Below are 20,321 nucleotides of genomic sequence, written 5' to 3'. Positions count from 1 at the left end.
CATCGAAAATTGCCTATAGGTCTCCACGAACGGTTCAGTGTTAAAGAGGGACGATGAACGTCACTATCCGATCCACAGGAGTTCGATTGACGTCGATGAACGATTGAAGTGAATCGACGAACTACGTGAGCTGATAGGATTTCGGGATAACAAAGGCACGGGCTAATCGAGAGCCCCGCGATGTTACAAAAAGAACAACGCCCTTCGTGTCTCGTTCATTTTACAGATAATCCAACTACCGGAGCGGATCGAACTCTTCGTCAAGCTTCCAACGCACTTGGAATCACTCAAATCCGAGTTCGAACGAAGAATTTACGGCGAAAACAATCAAATGCACCTCAACGGACGTCTCAGGAATTCCAAAACACCCCCAGAGGTGTCTCAGAAATTCCGAGACACCCCAGGGGTGTCTCGGAATTTCCGAGACACCCCAAGGTGTCTCGAAAATTTCCGAGACACCCTAGGGGTGTCTCGGAAATTCCGAGACACCCAAAGGGTGTCTAGGCACCCTAGGTGCCCCCATTGCCTATAAATAGCAACCTAAGGCATCATTTTTGGAAGATCTGGATTTTTGGAGAGTTGGCGAAGCCCTGCTGCAGTGAAGAGTGGTCGAGCGCTTCAACACAGGAGAGGTCTTCATCACCCGTGTCCGTTCCTTAGTATTACCCTTCGCCGGTAATCCTAAGAAGAGCAAATATCTCGTTTTAGCCGAGATAGGCGCTTCGAGCTTCTAGATCTCTTCGCGGATCGACGAAGCTCTGTCCGATTTTTCGGGAGCAGATCTGATTGCCAGGTAGTCCACGGATATCAACGTCCCCGTCACAGGCCAAAGACCCACACAAGCAAGAGACGATAAACGGATCTTGCGTTTATTTTCGAAAAGTTGTAATTTTTTATTTTCGTTATTTGAATTTCATTTGTAACGCTTAAAGTTTTAATGAAATCAATGATGAAGGCAACTTTTAACGAAAACAGGGTCCAACCGAAACGGGACTGCATGTCGTGGGGGCGGAGATAAAAGTAAGGGTGATGATGTTGAAGGCGGCGGAGCGATGGTGAAGATGGAGGAGCCGACATCGCCGAAGATAGGAATAGGAATTAATATAGAGATTTTTTATTTAGAAAAGTAATAATTAAATAATAAAAAAATGCCATGTGGTGTTTCCAATGGTAAGATATTTTAGTATAAGGGGCTGTTTGGTTGTTTTTCGAAAAAATCGGAAATGGAAAACTCACATTCCAACTCATTTCAAGAGATTTCAAGACATTTCCTGCATTTTTTTTTTCACAATGAAATCACCGTCACGTCACATAAGAAACAAATCCAGCCGCAATAATAACAATGTTTCGATTTCCATTTCTTGTGTTTGTTTGAACATGAAAAAAGAAATGGAAATCAGCCGTAATAGTAACAGTGTTTTCAACAATTAAATAATATGTTTTATTCACGGTCACTGTTTCAACAGTGCTTTTAGTAATTAAAAATTCATTGAAGTGACATTTTTCAAGTGTTTTCAGAGGTTTTTGGTATAAAAATACTTTTCTCAAAAATCTGACGTGGCACCCTACGTGACACTCTCATTTCTTTAAATCACGAAACGAAATAAACATGTGATTTGAAAATTGGTTGAAACCAAAATCCTATGTGGCAGAGGGGATTTCTTAAAATCTGACGTGACGGGTTTTTTTTATTTTTTATTAGCAAATAAACAGCCCCTAAGTATATAGATAGATTGATTGATTTTTTTTTATTTTAAGAAAATAATTAAAAAAAAGGAAACTGCCAAGTGCCAGATGCAATGGTTAAAGATTTAATATAAGATATATATTTTATAGCAGTAAAAATCAACTTAAACCTTAATACAAGTAATAAGACCTCATGATAAGGAGCCATAATACAAGTATTAAGACGTCAACATAAGGATAAGATGATACGGTTAAATCTCATGTTGGGTCATTTTGCATTTAACCTCGTAGACAATTTAAATCTCGTACTGAACTCATGTAAATTTTAGAAAATTCAAAAAGATTTCAATATGTTTAAATATTTTCACTTAACCCTTAATAACTATTTTATAATTTTTGTATCATATTCTTTTTTTTGGAGCTCAAAATATGTGCCAACACTGTTATAATGGTTACCTGTCAAACGCTCAAATTTATTGAGAGATCAGTGAAACTACTTTAAATAAGATTAAATATTAGAAAGCCCACTTAACTTTGGGTGATTATTAGATTACCTCCTTAAATTTAAAGAATATCATAAAACATCCATTAAGCTTAGGGGTCATTAGAAAAACCCCTTAACTGAATTTTTATTAGAAAAAAACCTAAAAGTGATGCTTTTTAGGGTTTTTTTTGTTAAGATATCAAAGTTAAAGGGGTTTTTAATATAAAAACTCAAAATTAAAAAGAAGGTTTTTTGATGACCCCTATAGTTTTAGGAGTGTTTTCTTCTGATATTTAAATCTTAAAGCCATAGTATAGAAAAATATGCAGCACACTTGCCCCCCACTCTTTGCAAGCTGTACCAATAATTTCAAGAGCAGCAGTAAAAACCCAAAAAAGGGAGAAAAATCAGAAATAGGAAATTCTAGAATATCTGTGGTCTGATTCACGCAATTTGAAAAGGAAAAATTCTGAAAATAGACCACATTTGCTAAATATTTAGCAAAATCGACCATTTTACTAAATATTTAGCAAAATCGATCTTTTTTGGACCTGTTGGCCAAAAAGAGGTCGATTTTCAAAAAAGTGGCCTGAAAACATACGGGACTACTAGTCCCGTATGTTTTCAACACAGTAATTACAGATTAGAAAACATACGGGACTACTAGTCCCGCATGTTTTCTGTCATGGTTTTGGTGGCTCACGAAAAACCATTTTCTAATCTGTAATTAGTAGTCCCGTACATTTTCGTGAGCCACCAAAACTATGACAGAAAACATACGGGACTAGTAGTCCCGTATGTTTTCTAATCTGTAATTAGTATGTTGAAAACATACGGGACTAGTAGTCCCATATGTTTTCAGGCCACTTATCTGAAAATCGATCTCTTTTTGGCCTGTTGGCTAAAAAGAGGTCGATTTTGTTAAATATTTAGCAAAATGATCGATTTTGCTAAATATTTAACAAATGTAGTCTATTTTCAGAATTTTTCCATTTGAAAAAAAAGTCTTCCTTTTCACACTTAATTAAGACAATATTAGTAGTCGTGTACGAGAACAGTTGAGGAGAATCAATGCCCACAAAAAATTCCAGTTCCCATTTGCCTACAAAATCCAGAGCTCCAGGGCTCAATCGGATCAACGGCTGGTTCTTTTCTATTTTGTTTCTGGGTTTTGGTTTCTTGTTCTTCTTCTTCTTCAAGAACCCAACTCAATCTCTTAAGGAAATGGCTGAAGGGGTGCCCAAATCTATTTATGATATCACTGTTAAGGTAATGGGTTTTCCTATGATTTTTGATGTGATTTTGTTTCTGGGTTTTTCTTAATCTTTGAGTTTAGCTAATTTGTTCTTATGGGTTTTGCTGTTTGGGGGCTGCTGTTGTTTATTTTGATGTTTAATGGGGTTTGATTCAGTTTTAGTCTAATTATTTTTTTGGCATCGATTGGTTTATTGGCTAGTTTCATAGTTTGTAATTTTGCTTTCAATTTTGCGATGTTAGCTATTTTGGTATGATGAACTATTGTTACCAGATATTATTTGTTTTCCCACTTCTTTTTATTTCATTTTTATGCCTATATATATGTCTTCAATTTATAACTATTGTAGCCTTTGGTGACTTCGTTGGATCAAGTGGAATTTTTTATTGATTAAAATGAAAACTGGCTGATTCTTTCATTTGGAAAAATATTGCTGGATTCTATTATTGTAAATATTATAAGAGTTTCAATTATGTTCCACTGTTATCCTGTTTCTTCACTATTTGATGGAATCATATCACAGGATATAAATGGCAACGACGTGAGCCTGAGCGCCTACAAGGGGAAGGTTCTTCTTATTGTGAATGTTGCTTCCCAATGGTAATTACTTCATTTTGAAGTTTATGCGTCGAAGTTCGCTTCTTTTGTTTAAGAAAGGACTTGTATCCTTCATTGTTGATCTTAAAATACGAGTAGAACAGTTGGCTAGGCCATTCATCAAGTTCTACAGTTGTATAATGTTCTGGTTGTCTTTGTATACAAGTAATTTTAGATTGTGACTTGTCTCTTAAATTTCTTTTAATTATTGACACACGGTCAAATAATTCTGCCTTTTACCAACGAAATCCCCCCCTCGATTGAAGTTTGCATAATAGTTACTATAATTTATATGAAGAAATGTACCTGTAGATTGCTTCATGTAATCATCATTTCTCAACTTGACAAGCTACCCTTTGGGATGTTGCAGTGGAAAAAAAAAGAGAAAGACAATATGCCAACAAGTTTCAAATAAATTTATCATTGATAAAGATCTTTTATTTGCATGGACAATCTCCACAAATCGCATTCAATAACAGAAGATAGCCGAAGTATAGTAACATTGACATCAAAACTATTAGAATTTGCTATGTGGACAACAGGGCCTAGCCAATGTGAAAAATCTTAGACTCCACTTTCTAATACTAAATTTCTTCAAATGCAGTGGACTAACTCATGCCAACTACAAGGAAATGAATGTTCTGTATGAGAAGTACAAGGATAAAGGTTTGCTAGTATTCATTTCATTATGCTGTTTTTCTATCACTACATTTATATTACTTAGCTTAAAAAGGAGTTGATGGGATATAATTTTTTATTTTTGTTTATCTGTTAGGGCTTGAGATATTGGCATTTCCTTGCAATCAATTTTTGAGCCAAGAGCCAGGAAGTAACAAGGAAATTCAGGAGGTTGCTTGCACAAGGTTCAAAGCGGAGTTCCCCATATTTGATAAGGTGATCAGAGAAAAATGTAATGTTTCTTTTTTGTTATTGATCTTGAAGTTAATACAATAAAAGGACAAATGAAAGAAGGAAAACCCCCAGATGAAAAACACATCCATACATTTCACTAATTCGTTAATGCAAAACAGTCATGATCTAGCGCCTTCTTCAGAAATAGGCTGCATTTTCTGAGCTGATGTTGTTAGCCTGTTAGTAAAGATTCACAAAATAAAATTTTTCATTTAATTCTATAGATTTTAAACTTTATGCATAAAAGAAAATTTAAAAAAAGCCAGTAAGGACACATTTTATTTTAAATTCTTTTTGCACCTCAAGTTTGTTGCATGAGTCACTCATGTAATTCTTGAACTGATTTGTTGATTAATATTAGCATATGTCTGAGCTGTTTTTGGTTGTATGGCTTAAGACTATTTTGAGAAGGGTAAAATAGATAAACTGGGCAAATTATTATAATTATTTCGAGATGGGCCAATTCTTGTGCTTCTCGACCATTGTTGACTGAACTTATTATTTGTTTCTTCTTATTCTCTTATCGAGATAATCCTGAATCTTGCTATGTTTTTTAATTTATTTCTTTTTACCCTATTATTTCTACTTATGTTTACAAGTCCTCCTTTTTCTATCTTCTTGTTGCAGGAAGGGATCCTGTGTTTCACTTAAATAATTCCTAAATGTCACCACTGTTATCTCCTTCAGTGTTAGCTATGCAACATCTTGGCATTCATGACTTGTTTTAAACTCTATACACCATTCCTAGATGTAGCGGAGAAGATCAAGCATATGTCAAAAATTTTTTGATTTACTAATTTGTGAGTGCAAGCTCCTATTGGCCGAAGTACAACACATAATTGCATGTTTGTTTGTCTTTATACTGTTTCTTTCTGTTAGTAACATGTATCTCTTGGACATCTCGGATATGAGGCTGGTCCTGGTTGATCATAATGTCATATAGTATCTATAATTCTATATATGAGAAATTGCATGAACCAGTTGAACATTTTTATTTCATTGCTTCTATATGTCTATATTATTCCTATTCTCAACAGAAAAATATTTATTAGGGCCATCACTCCTTTGGAATGAGGTTATGAGAGAACTGTTACAAGTTTTACTAATGGGCATGTGAGGAATTGGTGTAGAGTTATTGAAATGAAGGATTTTCCTAATTAATTTTGCACTAGAACGTCCACCTCTAAAATTATGGGGGGTGAGGTGAGGGCATGTTCGCTTCAATCTCAAGAAAAGCAAATGTTCGTACCAAATAAGATAATCATCTTTCTTGTTATTTCTATGAGATGACCATGATAATTATAGAATGACATTTTGATTGTGATATTTGGGTGACACCTATGGCCAAGCGTAACTTGTAGATAGTTGTTATTGTTACAAATTTATTCTTGTCTGTAAATCATTATCTTTCATCAGGAAAGATAATTCAAATAAAATCCAATAAAGGTTGCAAAGATGTTCTGAATATGAATATCTTCAAACTAACTAGATCTGGTTTTCGATGGGTAGCGTGTTTGGAAAAAGAAAATACAGTGTTAATTTTCACACGACAGGATTATTAGCTTTAAATTTTGGCTTAGTTATAGATCTCCCTTCAGGATTATTAGCTTTAAATTTTGGCTTAGTTATAGATCTCCCTTGCACTTAGCAAATATACAACAGAAATTTTCACTATGTTGCCTAATTTTGGCTTAGTTATAGATCTCCCTTGCACTTAGCAAATATACAACAGAAATTTTCACTATGTTGCCTTTGTTCTAGAAGAAAATTTCATGTAACTATATATGACTGACTCATTGTTTTTCGTAGGTTGAAGTGAATGGAAAGGAGGCTACTACTCTTTATAAGTTCTTGAAATCAAAGAAAGGGGGTTTTTTTGGCGATGGTATCAAGTGGAATTTCACTAAGTTCCTTGTGGACAAAGATGGAAAAGTTGTGGAAAGATATGCACCGACCACCTCACCTTTGAAAATAGAGGTACTACTTTGACAGTATACTGTATAATTTTGCTTTACTTTTATTTGTACTTATTATTGCCACTATACTTTTATCTTCCAGAAAACAATACAGAGCCTTTTGGGGGTTGCATGAATTTAAGTGCATTCTTTGAGGGACTATATTGCCGATAATGCGAGTACGTGATCTTATGTATGAATAAGGGGATGTTTCTTCTAGAAAACTTGTATATTGCTGGAAATTCATTAGCTTCTTGTTGTATGTAAGAAATATTATTTATTTTTAATTATTAGCTTTCAACAATAAAGCTATGTCTGCGAGCTATATGTTGACTCTTTTTTCCTCTCATTGTATGTATATCGTCATGCTAATGGCATACTTTCCTGATTTGTAATGTGATGCTGAATATTAGTTATTTGCAGTTAAGGTCAACTTACCTTTTCTTGATTGTGCAGTCACTTTTATCACGCACACCATATATATGGTTGATTAGGTTTCTTTTCTATGGACAATATCCTAAGTCCTGTAAGATAATGGTTAATTGGCATTTTGTGTATTTTGTATAAGTTCAATGCATAATTTCTAATTTACATCTGAATTAAGACAGGGAGAGGATTGGTCTAGATTCATTTACTGATTCATGATTTGTCCTCTCTTCTCAAAATCAAATAATGTGTATGTTTCATCAGGTTAATTCCCTCATATCATTATCAGAATTTTGTAATATGTAGCAAGTTATGTGATAGACCGTTTTGGCATGAAATTAAGATCATCAACACTTTGACCAACTTGGATGTGGATACTGTCTATTAACGAAAATAGCAGAGTAGAGCAGAGACAGCTAGTTTTGACCATAAGTGTCTACCATTTGGCTACCTTTTGAATCTTAATATTTACCGTACTCATCATGTATTGCACTCGTTTTGTTTGGCTCAATGCAACTATAATTGTTGTAACTATCATCAGATGGCATTGTAATTACAGAAGTTTCGTTCAATTTAAAAATTGTACTGACTTGCATTAAAGTTATGTTTACAAGTGTTTGTTTTTGTGATGTTAGATCCTATAATCCCAACAACACCCCCCCCCCCCCCCCCCCAAAAAAAAAAAAAAAAAACAACAACAAAAAACAAAAAACAAAATAAAAATAATATTAAAAAAAAACTAAAAGGCGTAACGGTGGTTTTCTATAATTTCATCGAAGTTCCATGGGGGTTTCTGAGAATAATGTTGGAACTTTTGGTTTTTCAAAAATAATGTTGAATTTTTGGGCTTTCCTGAAAATAACATAGAAAGTTAGAGGGTATGTTCAAAAAATTGGGGATCACGTCGTTCGTTTTTTTTTGGGGGGGGATCTGAAAATGGGCCAAAAGGTACCGGGGTTATGTCAAATGTACCCTTAAATATTTGTACAGTTCAGGCTCTATGGTTTTAGATCTAGATGTGACATTATGGTTTATTTTTCTATTCATATTTATGTTTACTTTCTAGATGTTGATCTCATTGAAAAGAGTGGACAAGGAACTTCAACATTTCCAGCGTGGCAATGGACTCCGAGAAAATATTTCAACGTGATATTAAGAATTACCTCTATTGCCTGCCGTAGGGAGTTGCTGAGACTTTGTATCAGAACTCTTTCTATGCATGTTATATGTTCATTCATTATCATCCTGATATGAATTTAGGTCATATAGAATTACTTCACGGCTTTACCCTTCTAATATATTTTCCAAAGTTCAGGTAAGATGTGGCTTCTTTTTCTTAGAAATTGTTGGAAACTCAAGGAGAAGAGGAATTAAAGTGTGTGGCTACATAGTTCACTTCCGATGTGGCTTCTTTTCTTCGAAATTGTTGGAAGCTAAAGGAGAAGAGAATTTAAAGTCTTCGCCTATGTGATTAAAAGGTATGAATCTATTTTCTGACCTTGGTTATGTTAAATGCAATTTTTCTTATTTTCTCATATCAATTTAAACATGAACTTTCAGTTTTTAAACTTGTGCTGAAGAAACGGTGTGTTCTTACACTATATCTTGTTTTTTTTTAAGAAAACCATTACATAGGAGATAAATTGCAATAAAGTCATTAAACTATGACATTATATCTATGAAATTATGCGATTTTTTAGTTATGGTAACTTTGATCGGAGGAGGAAACATGGAACCTAAAAGACTGGGATTGAGAAAGTTACTTTTGCTGCCAATCATAGAATTCCATCAATTGCTTTATTTAAGAACATATTAATTAATTTCCCTGAACATACCGTTGAAATACTTTACATTGTTACCCTACGGGAGGATTAAAGAACTACAATTAAGTTGGTATTCCCGGCATTATTAATGCGAGGATCACACCTGTACACATACCTCTTTGCAAAGTATAAATAAATCAAGAACGTCACCCCTCCATGGGCAAAAAGAAGCCAGTAAAAGAGATCTACACGGCTCTGGTTCAGCGTGTCCCCCTCTAACCATCCTTTTCCCTCGGCACTGTGCCTAGTTACTTTGTTCACGATGTCAATCAGAAGTGTACCCATCAAGGAGGATAACCCAAGAGTGCACCAAAATATTGCGGTACCCAAGGATTTCATCCCTCTGGAGGCCTCACTATTGAAAAACTCCAATAGACCTGGAAATGCAGTTGCATCGGTTATGCCGAGAAAAAGGAACTGTGCGGACAACCAAAGTACAGACATTGGAACGCCAGTGCCTAAGTCTTCTAATCCATTTTCTTCGACAATTTTCAGTCTTTTTCTCTCTATGATCGCTGCAATGCCAGTTGCTATTGTTATTACCACAAAACCGATACCAATGCGTTGAAAGTAAGTGATACCACTGGAGTAGCCTGTCATCCTTCTAGCGAAGGGTACGAAGAACCGGTCATAGACCACAAGTATCACTGTCTGAAGAACAATCGGGATTAAAAATAGACTAACGGGAGAGATGTGGATCTTCCCTACTTTGGTGTTCATAGTATTTCCTTGTTGCACTGTGAATGTTAAGAGCAGGAAAGTAGGAGTATAAGTGAGCACAGAGGTGAGGAATATGGGAACCATTCGGAAGAGTATCTTTGTTTCTTCCACCTGAGTTACAGTGCACAATGACCAGCGTCCAGATTTTCCATCATCTATACAAGCTTTGTCAAGGAACCTGACAAGAAAAAATAAAACAGAAGTTAAAATCACTTCTGTTGATCTTCAACTATACATAGATAGCTATTCTTTCAATTAAGATTTCTTTTTCTAGTACCCTCCCTTACCTCAATCCTTTCGTATGAGAAATCTTTTCCATATGAAGTGTCTGTTCCTTCTCGTCCAGCTTCAAATCTTCTAATGTTTCAGGCATAGTAAGATTTCTCTTATTGAACGCTGATACAAAGACCTTGAAAGGGAAGAAGTCTGCTAAGTAAACTGAAATTAATTGGAAAAAACAAACCCCTTTCCAAAGTTTTGTAATGTCAATTCTTTCTACCTGCAAAATCCGAGTAAGAGGGCTTCCTTCTGATTTCTGGTTACGGTATAATGGGAAACCACTTGCTAGAACTAAGAGTCCTATGAGAAACAGAAGAGCCGAGACTCCAAAGCTGTAATCCCATCCCTTGTTGTTCTCAAGCCACACTATGAAAATTAGGCCTATGAAACCTCCTACACCAATACTGAAGGTGAACCAGTTGAAGAAGCTGGATTGGAGTTGCGACTCCTCCGGGTCTTGGCTGTCAAACTGGTCTCCCCCGAAGGGTGCTAAGCATGCTCTCATGCAGCCTTCTCCGAGAGCGATTGTATAGAGTCCTATGTAAAGAAGAACCAAGTTAAAGCCATGGACTCGCTGACAGTCGTTTAATTGGTCCGAGGTGTTGCAGTGTGGAGGATGGAGTGAGGGATGACGTGCCTGTAGTGCTAGCAGTCCATACCCCTGTTGGAGATTTTTTAACATAGTTACATTTCTTGGACTTGATGAAAGTCAATAATTTAAACAAAAAAAACCAGGTACTTCATGAAATATGCAGTAAAGACTAGCTTGCCTATAATCTAGTGACTACACCTGAAAATGAAACGGAAGGTTAGTTGAATTTTAATTTCTAGTTGTTTGGTGGATTTGTAGCTTCTGAAATTGTATATGTACAAATGTATCTTTGTCTCTGTATCCTACTATTTAGAGTTTGTCCTGTCAGATACCTTATGACGATCTGACACTCAATATTGGTCTGGTGTGTAATGTGTCCATGTGAGACTGAATTTATTAAAACTTTTTATTTCACAGGCTGGATTCTACATAAATGGCATTTGTTTCCTTTGCAAGAGTATTCTTTATAAGAATGCATCTGTTTTTTTAGAATATCAAGCACATCTGGATTGATATATAGGTAAAGAACGGTATAAAAATCAAACTTACCATACTTTGCTTTCAATAAACAATGGCTACTGGAAATTTTTTGATCATGATAAAGACTATTAGTTATTTAGTCATACATATATGGACTAAATGTGACTTGATAAGTGTTTGCAGATGATATCGGTCCTTTTAAAGTTCCAATGATATGTATACATATATAGGACAAATTTTCAAAATAGACCCTATTAGTAATTTACTTTTAAAAAACGACCCCTTTGAGATTTAAATGCCATTTTCAAAAATGGCAAATAAAGTTCGAAAACTTCATGGGATTTAAAATCTTGTGAAGTTTAGTGCCTGATTAACCACACTAATGAAGCTGCAAAAGAAATACACCCAAACTTCACGGGATTTCAAATCTCGTGAAGTTGCAGGCCCATTTTTACAGAGAGCTCGATATGAGCTTTCTGGCATATGCCCTCATGCAACTTCACGGGATTTCAAATCCTGTGAAGTTTGGTTGTAGTTTCAGATGGCTTGGTATGTTTCGTGATTAGTCTGAATAATTTATCGACTAAACTTCACGAGATTTTAAATCCCGTGAAGTTTTCAAAATTTATTTACCATTTTCGACCTAGTTTCAACCGAGTGGCTGAAACCAGGTCGAAAATGGTAATTAAATTTTAAAGGGGTTGATTTTTAAAAATAAATTTCTAATAGGGTCTATTTAGAAAATTTGTCCTACATATATATTGGATAGTTACCAAATATATAGAGATAAGGATTCCACTTTGTCTCATAACTATAAACCAATTCTTGGACAAGCTACAACTTTGTACTTGTTTCTGTTTCATTTCACATAACTCAGCCTAAAAATTAATATATTATGTTTCAAACTTGTATGTGAAATTTGTATTAAAAAAAAACTCTTTTCTGATATTAGTCACTGTCTTCACCAATATGTGGAAGATGAGCATATACATAGATAAACTAAGAGGTCAAGATATTTACCACAAACTGGAAGGGACCAAAGATAAGCATGGTTTTGAATCTAGTGGTGTATGAGTCTGACAAGAATGCTCCCAACAGAGCAAAAGCACAGGTAATGCCGGTGAAATTTGTGCTCATGGTTGAAGATTTTGCAACTCCTGTGTGCATGATGTCATGAAGGTACGTCACCAAGTTAAATGAGCTTGGTATGTAACCAATGGTTGTCATCGTCTCCATGACTGCAAAATAAATGAACAAAAGTTAGTTTCAGAAAAAAACACTCCCATCTCCCTATTTTCCATAGCTTTACAGTTTGCGGCAAACTGTGTCAATCTTCTGTCTTCACCTATTAATTAAACCTGAGAAAAATCAAGCTTGAAAGTGCATTATAAAGTTAATTTCAACACTTGTCTTGTTCTCATTCATAGTAGGCCTCCTGTTATTGATCAATTATGTTTCCTAACTGGCATGGGAAGTACAAAGAGGCTCTGTTAAGGCTCTTTCTGGAGCATTGATGTTGACAATTACGCTCGAATATTCACCATGAAGGAACAGATGATGACTTAAGATAAGCTGAATATATGCATGATTATGCTCTCATATCATGCCTCTTTTATAACCAAGCCTGTTTTAATTGAAAAACAAAGCCCAACAGAGCATTTTGAGGTTAGTTTCTAAAATTTCACGTCATGTATCATTCTTCTGTACCTACCCATGTTTTTCCATTAATTGTAGATCTAGATCTAAAAGGTCTAAATCAAAAGAGCAAGTGTATCGTAGAAAAAATAAGAGCATGTGGTCAGAAGAAAACAGCCCATTTGGATTATACAACTCACACTGGGTGAAGAATGCAGCTCTAACTCCCCCATGCTTTTTCTTGTCAATGGGATTTCCTCTCCAATCCACAATCCCCTGGGTTTCCATGGTTAGCCTGTGACAGTTCAGGCTTTTCTCTAAATGCTATGCTATTTGGCTTATGGTTATCTCGTTCGAGTGTGAGCTGCTGGTATCCGAGCCTTTTTTATGGAAGATTGGAGGTTAAAAGTGTAACTTTTTGAGAATATTGGTGATTAAACAATACCTCAATGATTGGCCTGCATACCTCATATCTCCTTATGTTATGCTTCTTCTCTCAGTATGCATCTCCATAGTTCTTTGTCTTCATTCTTACTGGTTAACTTTGAGCAAGAGGCAACTCATTTAGTCTTGGTTAATTATCCAGTACAGAAATTTAATTATGCACTGCTGACTAATCAGGATTTAACTCATCAACGAACACAAGACAAGGAACTTACTGTCTGTTTTTCTTAATATATATAGTTTTTTTTTTTATATTTTTATATTTCACATACCATAGGACATGGCATTATTCAAAGGACCATTGGGTTCATTAGGCTTCAGCTTGCGATTGAAAAAATTATAATCATGTTTACATCACTTGTCATCTAAAACTAACCTATTTGTGCGTAATTTTCAGATTAATTTTAGTCACTAATTTTGATTTCGATTGCTTTTGTACATTAGGCAACAGCTCGCACTTAACCCCTTAACTTTATTCTCTAGGACAGCCTTTTTCTCCTAATACAATTTTTGATGGGGGACAACATGTACAAATAGACTGAATTAATAAATCGAGTAATTATTATTATTATTATTATTGTTGTTGTTGTTGTTGTTGTTGTTGGGTATGGTCCAATCTTTGTTCTTTTGGGACATTGTTGACTGATTACTATTTGTTATTAGCGTGCTCTTATCAAGATAAATCCCGAATCTTGCAATATAATTTTTAATTCATTTCCCTTTTAACTCCTAGGTAGTCTATTTAGGTTTATAAGTTCTCCTTTTTGTCCTTGTTTCACAAATGGATTCTGTGTTTCACTTCCTTGATTCTCACTGGTTGACTATTGAGCGAGACCAACTCATTTAGCCTTGGTTAATTTCGATACAAAAATTTAATTATGCAATGCTGACTAATCAGGGATCAAATCAGCAACTAACACAAGACGGAAGAAGCTTAATATTTGTTTTTTCTTAATTAAACCACCTATTCTGGAGATTTTTATTTTTATTTTTATTTATATTTCACACACTAGTACGGTCTGCCATTATTCAAAGGACAAGCGGGTTTATTAGGCTTCAACTAGCGATCAAGGAAAAAATTATAGTCATGTTAGCCTCACTTGTCATTTCAAACTAACCTATCTATGAGTATCTTTCAGAATAATTCGTGTTGTTAATTTTGATTGCTTTTGTACATTGAGCAATACCTCCCCCACCCAACCCCTTAACATTATTCTTTAGGACAGTCTTTTTCTCTCTCTGCAAATTTTGGTGAGGATTACATGCCCAAATAGGTCAAGTGCTGATAAAAAAAATTTAGGTATAATATAAGAGGGGACAAATTTTCAAAATCAACCTTTTTAGCATTTTAAATAGTAAAATCGACCTTATCTCATTTTATTCAGCAAAACCGACCCTTTTCTTTTGAAAAGGGTCGGTTTTGCTGCAAGAAGTTTTTTACGACATACACGGGACTGCTAGTCCCGTGTATTTCAAAATACACAATGAAATGCACGGGACTAGCAGTCCCGTGCATTTTACAGAGAGCAACGAACCAAGGGCACAATGAAATGCACGGGACTAGCAGTCCCGTGCATTTTACAGAGAGCAACGAACCAAGTGCACGGGACTGCTAGTCCCGTGCACTTCCTGGGCACAATGAAATACACGGGACTAGCAGTCCCGTGTATTTCCTCCACATAATGTGCAGAAATATGTATTTCTGCTGCGGGAAAATTCCCGTACAAACTCATTTCAAATGCAACAATCATAAATTACACCATTGCATAAACACATATATCAATTCCCTATACAAACTCATATGTTAATTCCCTGTATAAACACATATATCAAATATGAAAATCATAAAATACACCACAAACTTACGAATCCAAATCCAACAAATCACGCCACAAACCCACTTACAAATCTAATAAGTCACACCACAGTCTCCGCTACAAATCCAAAAACCATCTATTGTCCTGAAATACGTTTGTAATGTACATATCAAAATAGGATTGTAATTTATATAACAATACCGATTAGCTTATATTCATCCAAGAACTCTTCTCCTCCTCCTTTGTCTTCGGCTTCCTCCATCCCGACCTTCGATGAGTTCATGATCCGGTTGCGTTTGTGGTTGTGACGATCCAGCTCCATCGTCAGCACGTTGGGAAGGCCCAGCTTCATTGTCGTTTCTGCGTCGTCCTCGTCTATGTCGTTGTTGACGTGTGTATACTAATTGCGCTACCTCTCGTCCATCATGAAGGTCTTCATGAGTTCGATGTAAGGCTTGGTGAAGCCTCTGCATTATCGACTGATATATTGATGCATGTTTCTGTGCTTCGGGATATGTACCTGCGAGAGATAATTCAAAAAAATCCGAAATGCAAAAATTACTGTAAAATTCAAATTATAATATGTAAATTTTATATTTAATTCTATATTACCTGCTCGAGCCAATTCCAGGCCACGATTTGTAATGGTTTGAACATCATCTATTGCTGATACCTGCAAATTTTAAAAAAACATAATTTAGCAATATTGAAAAATACTAATAAAAATGAATAAATTTGAAAATACTTACTAATTCTCTCTCATCTATACCCCGAGGCACATATCCTCTTTGCAACTCAACCGGGGATGTGGTCGCATGGAGTATCCATCTTCTAGTTATCCTCCAATACCAAGTGTAGTAATCTGATTCCTGGGGAGTTGACTCGATTTGTTCAACAATACAAAAATGTCTATCATTCCATCTGTGTATATAATTTTGATGCTCAGCTGCCCAGTCCTTTTGATGGCCTCCTTTCTTCGCCTTCCTCTCTATTTTTTTAACAAATTGCGGAACATGTTGTGCAAGACCAAATTGTCGAAGCACGCGGTTCGGTACATGCATTTCTACTATCTCGAAACATATTAGAGGAACTCGGGCTCTCCATATAACTGGGTATTCTGTGCATATAGGGGGTAGATGATCGAGAAATGGGGTGTAGGGCTCCCATTCCATCTACAGAGTATTACATGTAATTGTTGCATATCATTAAAACGAAAGTTGATATATAGAAGAAAAAACTCGTTTTTATAGAAATGATACCTGAAAAATCTTCATGCGGTTAAGCTCATTTCGGTAGAAATCTAACTGTCTCGCCGGGGTCTCGTCAAAATATTTTTGGACATTCCATCTGTATTAGTTTCAAAATTCAGTACCAAATGAATAACTACAATTATATTTACTACGTTAAAAAATATAATACCTGCATCCTAGTGGAATTTGTCCGTCTAATTGTAAATTCACGCATAGTCTCGGCTTCAAATGCAGCCTCTCCCATGCCCATACTTGCAGTAAGCTGAGACATCCTTTGAGGTCACTATTTTTTATGAATGCAACCTTAGACATCTCTCTATATAGGTACGCCAAAACCGCACTACCCCACGATAACGCACCACACGTGTCCAAGTCCCCGATAAGTGGTAACCACCTAGCATTTTCATAACATTTCAAGTTATCAAAATAAGCTAAATCAGCAGACATAATTGTAAATACTGATAAAAATGATACCTGGCATGCACTTTATCTTTACTCGAATCTGAAAATAATATTGAACCGGTCATGTGCATAATGTATGCACGTGCATGTTGCTCAATCAATATTGGCGGCACATCAAAAGGTAACGGCACCGAGAATGTATCTTTTAGCCACTTCAATTTAATATTTCCTCCAGGCATTGACTCTGGAGCTACACCTAACAACTCCTCACACTTTATCGGCCAAAAATGTCTTTCACTGCCGGTAACGCACGGACCATCTATGCGGAGACCAAGTATCATAGCTACATCCTGTAGCGTAATAGTAGGCTCTCCCATTCGGAAGTGGAAAGTGTTGGTCTCCGGCCTCCACCCATCTATCAAAGCGGTGAGTAGGGGCCAATCGAGCCTCATCCAACGAAGCTTTGAACATGTCAAGAAGCCGGCCCGTCCTACAGCTGCTATTATGCGCTCATCCTCTATATGCCAACGGCTATGGCTGAGGCTATGATCAACCATAACAATATCCGGGCCTCTCTGTAAAGCAAATATATATATAAGAGAACAATATTATAAGAATGCAATATTAAAATTATAAGAAACTTAGTTACCTCTGTAAAGGATATAACATGTGAACGGTGTCGAGGCTGGTCATATAGGACCTCATCACTACTCGGTCCAGGCTCCATGGTGTATATACCTGCACATACAATTATAACATATCAATAACCGATCCACGAATAATAACTATAGTTTCTATATTAAAATAACAATTTGAATATGTTAATTATTACCAATTAATTGCTAACTGTTGGGTCTAGCTGGAAAACAAGGTCGAGTATGTCCCGGTTGTTTGCAAAGACTACATTTTTTATGCTTGACAATTCCTTCTCGTCCTTGATCCATGGTTCCCCTAATTCGTACAGATCGTGGTCGACCTGCTTGTCTCTTGTATTGAGGTTTTGCTGAAAACAGTCCAGTATATTCGGGCCAATACCGACTATCATCAGGTGGATGAAAACTCTCACTGTATGTCTTTCGGTAATGAATTGTTGAATACCATGGTGAACAATACCGATTATATGAAATTCTCGCACCACCCGGCTGATTAGAGGAAGCCGCAAGAATATGTGCACAAGGTATTTTTTGAAGTTGTGGTATGTTACATGTGCAAGTGCAATCAACATCAAACAGTTTAACGGTGTAGATACCGTCATAATCCTGTACCTGCCATTCATTATCATTGAATACAGTAATTTGACATAATCTTGCCGCCTCAATTCTTCTATGCAAAATAGACTCATTCTTTGGTGTGTAACGCGTTGTCCAGTCTACACCGTCCTCACGCCTTTTGTTGAAGTATGAGTTTAGCCTATAGAACGTTCTTGCAACCAATGATTGTATTGGCATAGCTCGTGCTCCTTTAAGAACGCCGTTAAAGCTCTCGGAGCAATTAGTTGTCATCATGCAAAACCGCACACCCTCATCCTTACATAATGCCCATCGATGCTCGAATTGAGGCTTCAAGTTATGTTCAATCCAATTATGTGCATCTAATGACAAAGACTTGATCTTCTCTCTACAATGTTCATACACTAATGTATCGGTTGCACACCCAGCTTGCCACAAAAGATTTTGCAAATTAATCTCACCGTGTTTTTTCTTAAAATTATCTCTTATATGCCTCAAACAATATCGATGGTGATGTGGTGCACCAAAACCCTCATGTAATGCCCTTATAATTCCTTTCATCCTATCTGAGATAAAAGTAATTAATCTGGGCGCACGGACACTAGGAATCCACTTGTATATAAGTTCAAAGAACCACTTCCAACTAGAAGTATCCTCTACCTCCACAACTGCAAATGCTAGAGGAAATAAACCGCCATTTGCATCTACACCGGTCGCCACAAGAAGCACGCCTTTGTACTTGCCATATAGATGCGTACCGTCAATGCTCAATAACGGACGACAAAAAGTGAAGCCCTTAATAGCCGGACCAAATGCCCAAAATACTCGAGTGAACCTCTCCATCCCCGGTGCAATCTCTTAAGACAGTATTTCATATTCAGTACCTGGATTATTTCGCTTGATAGCTTCAAGATACTATGGAAGTAATTCATAAGATTTTTCCCAATCTCCAAATATTTTCGACAACGCTTTCCTCCTTGCATCATATGCCTTATATTTAGATATCTTAATGCCCCGCATATCATATACCCTTTAAAATATCTGACTTGCATTTAGATCAAGTTCAGCTCTAACTTCAGGCATAATTAGCTTACATATATAAGAGGAAGATGTAGAATAATGATCGACGTCCACCGACGGATTGCAACAAGTATGAAGCCCGCAATATCTAGATATTACAAATTGCCCATTTGTTGATTTCCTCACAGCGGCATTTAGCAACCAAGGACATTTCCTGTTTCTCTCATCTTGCTCATTTGCATGCTCTACTTCATTCTTCTCGTTGAAATAACATTTTACATAGTAGTTGGTTGCATTAGTTTTTACAGGCTTGAATTTGACCCGATTTTTGATAGACCATTCTCGCCCCTTTTTTAAAAGTGAAGTCTTCAGGCCGTTGAAAGTTTGGACCAACATCAACAAATTTAGCTTGCGAAGTATTTATCCAATCTTCATTATGAAACTCGTCGGGCAACGGATCTTCAGCTTCCACATAATCATTATTAACATTAAATTGATCCATCCAACGAGAATCATCATCGATTCCAACTGCCACATGCATGCTATCAATTTGCACGTCTTCTTCTTCAATATCTTCTGAGTCATCATTTACTTCTTCTTCTACAATTGATCCGGCCGGTAGATCACCCGTAACATAGCCCGATGCGTCGTTAAATATAGTACTTGACGTCCCACCAAGAGAATGCCCACTTAAATGTTGTAGTTGACACCACGGCTCTTGACTTGGAGATGTCATAAAACCACTCGACTCATTGTCTAAGTCCATCATCCGAGAAAACTCTCCTTGTGGTCGTGAAGCTTGGGCAAATTCTTGAATCGGATACTTCTCAATGAACAACTCAACTGACGCTTGCTTCTCCACTAATTGTTTCATGTCATTCAATTCCTCATCGTCGGTAATCGCCACAGCAATAGTTCTACTCTCATTTACCGGACAATTGAAGAACACTTTAATTGCATAACATGCTTTATTAATTTTCGTAACTCTGTGTATTTCATTCATCATTCCATCAAAATTTAATGACTTGGATAGCATAAACATTTTCCTAGAACCTCCCTCATACATCGGCATACTATTCAATCCGACGCCGAGGCTCCCATTGAAGAAGCAAATAATGGGTATAGAGTTTGCCATCGAAGCTGAAAATCAACAATCCATCATATGTAAATAATCTATTATAACTGTAAATATTAATCTTAATTTAAAGTCCTGAAAATCAACAATCCATCATATGTAAATAATCTATTATAACTGTAAATATTAATCTTAATTTAAAGTTAAATTTAAAACCCTAATCTCAACTACAAAGCAAAT

At 36.1% G+C, this 20,321-nt stretch overlaps 5 protein-coding genes across 6 annotated transcripts; 1 reads left to right on the top strand and 4 right to left on the bottom strand.

Moving 5' to 3' along the window:
* On the top strand, window positions 3,187-7,311 carry LOC109824662 (probable glutathione peroxidase 2). Its single transcript, XM_020391298.1, has 6 exons — window positions 3,187-3,439; window positions 3,949-4,025; window positions 4,627-4,688; window positions 4,798-4,916; window positions 6,744-6,911; window positions 6,993-7,311. The coding sequence occupies exons 1-6, from the start codon at window positions 3,242-3,244 to the stop codon at window positions 7,023-7,025; spliced, it is 657 nt and encodes a 218-aa protein (XP_020246887.1). The 5' UTR covers window positions 3,187-3,241; the 3' UTR covers window positions 7,026-7,311.
* On the bottom strand, window positions 8,805-13,438 carry LOC109823763 (protein NRT1/ PTR FAMILY 4.5-like). Of its 2 annotated transcripts, XM_020390135.1 has the most exons (5): window positions 13,045-13,438; window positions 12,230-12,447; window positions 10,358-10,798; window positions 10,146-10,267; window positions 8,805-10,036 (listed from the first exon to the last, which is right to left on the bottom strand). In XM_020390135.1, the coding sequence occupies exons 1-5, from the start codon at window positions 13,130-13,132 to the stop codon at window positions 9,187-9,189; spliced, it is 1,719 nt and encodes a 572-aa protein (XP_020245724.1). In that variant the 5' UTR covers window positions 13,133-13,438; the 3' UTR covers window positions 8,805-9,186. The 2 variants fall into 2 exon arrangements, with proteins under 2 accessions (XP_020245724.1, XP_020245723.1); XM_020390134.1 differs by having other exon boundaries at window positions 10,146-10,798.
* On the bottom strand, window positions 15,321-16,667 carry LOC109823156 (serine/threonine-protein phosphatase 7 long form homolog). The gene is made up of 5 exons (XM_020389442.1): window positions 16,525-16,667; window positions 16,365-16,452; window positions 15,855-16,277; window positions 15,718-15,778; window positions 15,321-15,625 (listed from the first exon to the last, which is right to left on the bottom strand). Exons 1-5 carry the CDS (start codon window positions 16,665-16,667, stop codon window positions 15,321-15,323), a joined length of 1,020 nt encoding a protein of 339 aa, XP_020245031.1.
* Window positions 16,630-17,516, bottom strand: LOC109823765 (protein MAIN-LIKE 2-like). The gene is made up of 2 exons (XM_020390137.1): window positions 17,407-17,516; window positions 16,630-17,332 (listed from the first exon to the last, which is right to left on the bottom strand). The coding sequence occupies exons 1-2, from the start codon at window positions 17,482-17,484 to the stop codon at window positions 16,787-16,789; spliced, it is 624 nt and encodes a 207-aa protein (XP_020245726.1). The 5' UTR covers window positions 17,485-17,516; the 3' UTR covers window positions 16,630-16,786.
* LOC109823155 lies at window positions 17,600-18,829 on the bottom strand. The gene has a single exon (XM_020389441.1). It carries the CDS (start codon window positions 18,827-18,829, stop codon window positions 17,600-17,602), a length of 1,230 nt encoding a protein of 409 aa, XP_020245030.1.

This window comes from Asparagus officinalis, chromosome 9 (assembly GCF_001876935.1).
Source record: "Asparagus officinalis chromosome 9, Aspof.V1, whole genome shotgun sequence".
NCBI lineage: Eukaryota > Viridiplantae > Streptophyta > Magnoliopsida > Asparagales > Asparagaceae > Asparagus > Asparagus officinalis.
Note: the sequence above shows the minus strand (reverse complement) of the source record. Positions and strands in the feature narration are given on the sequence as shown.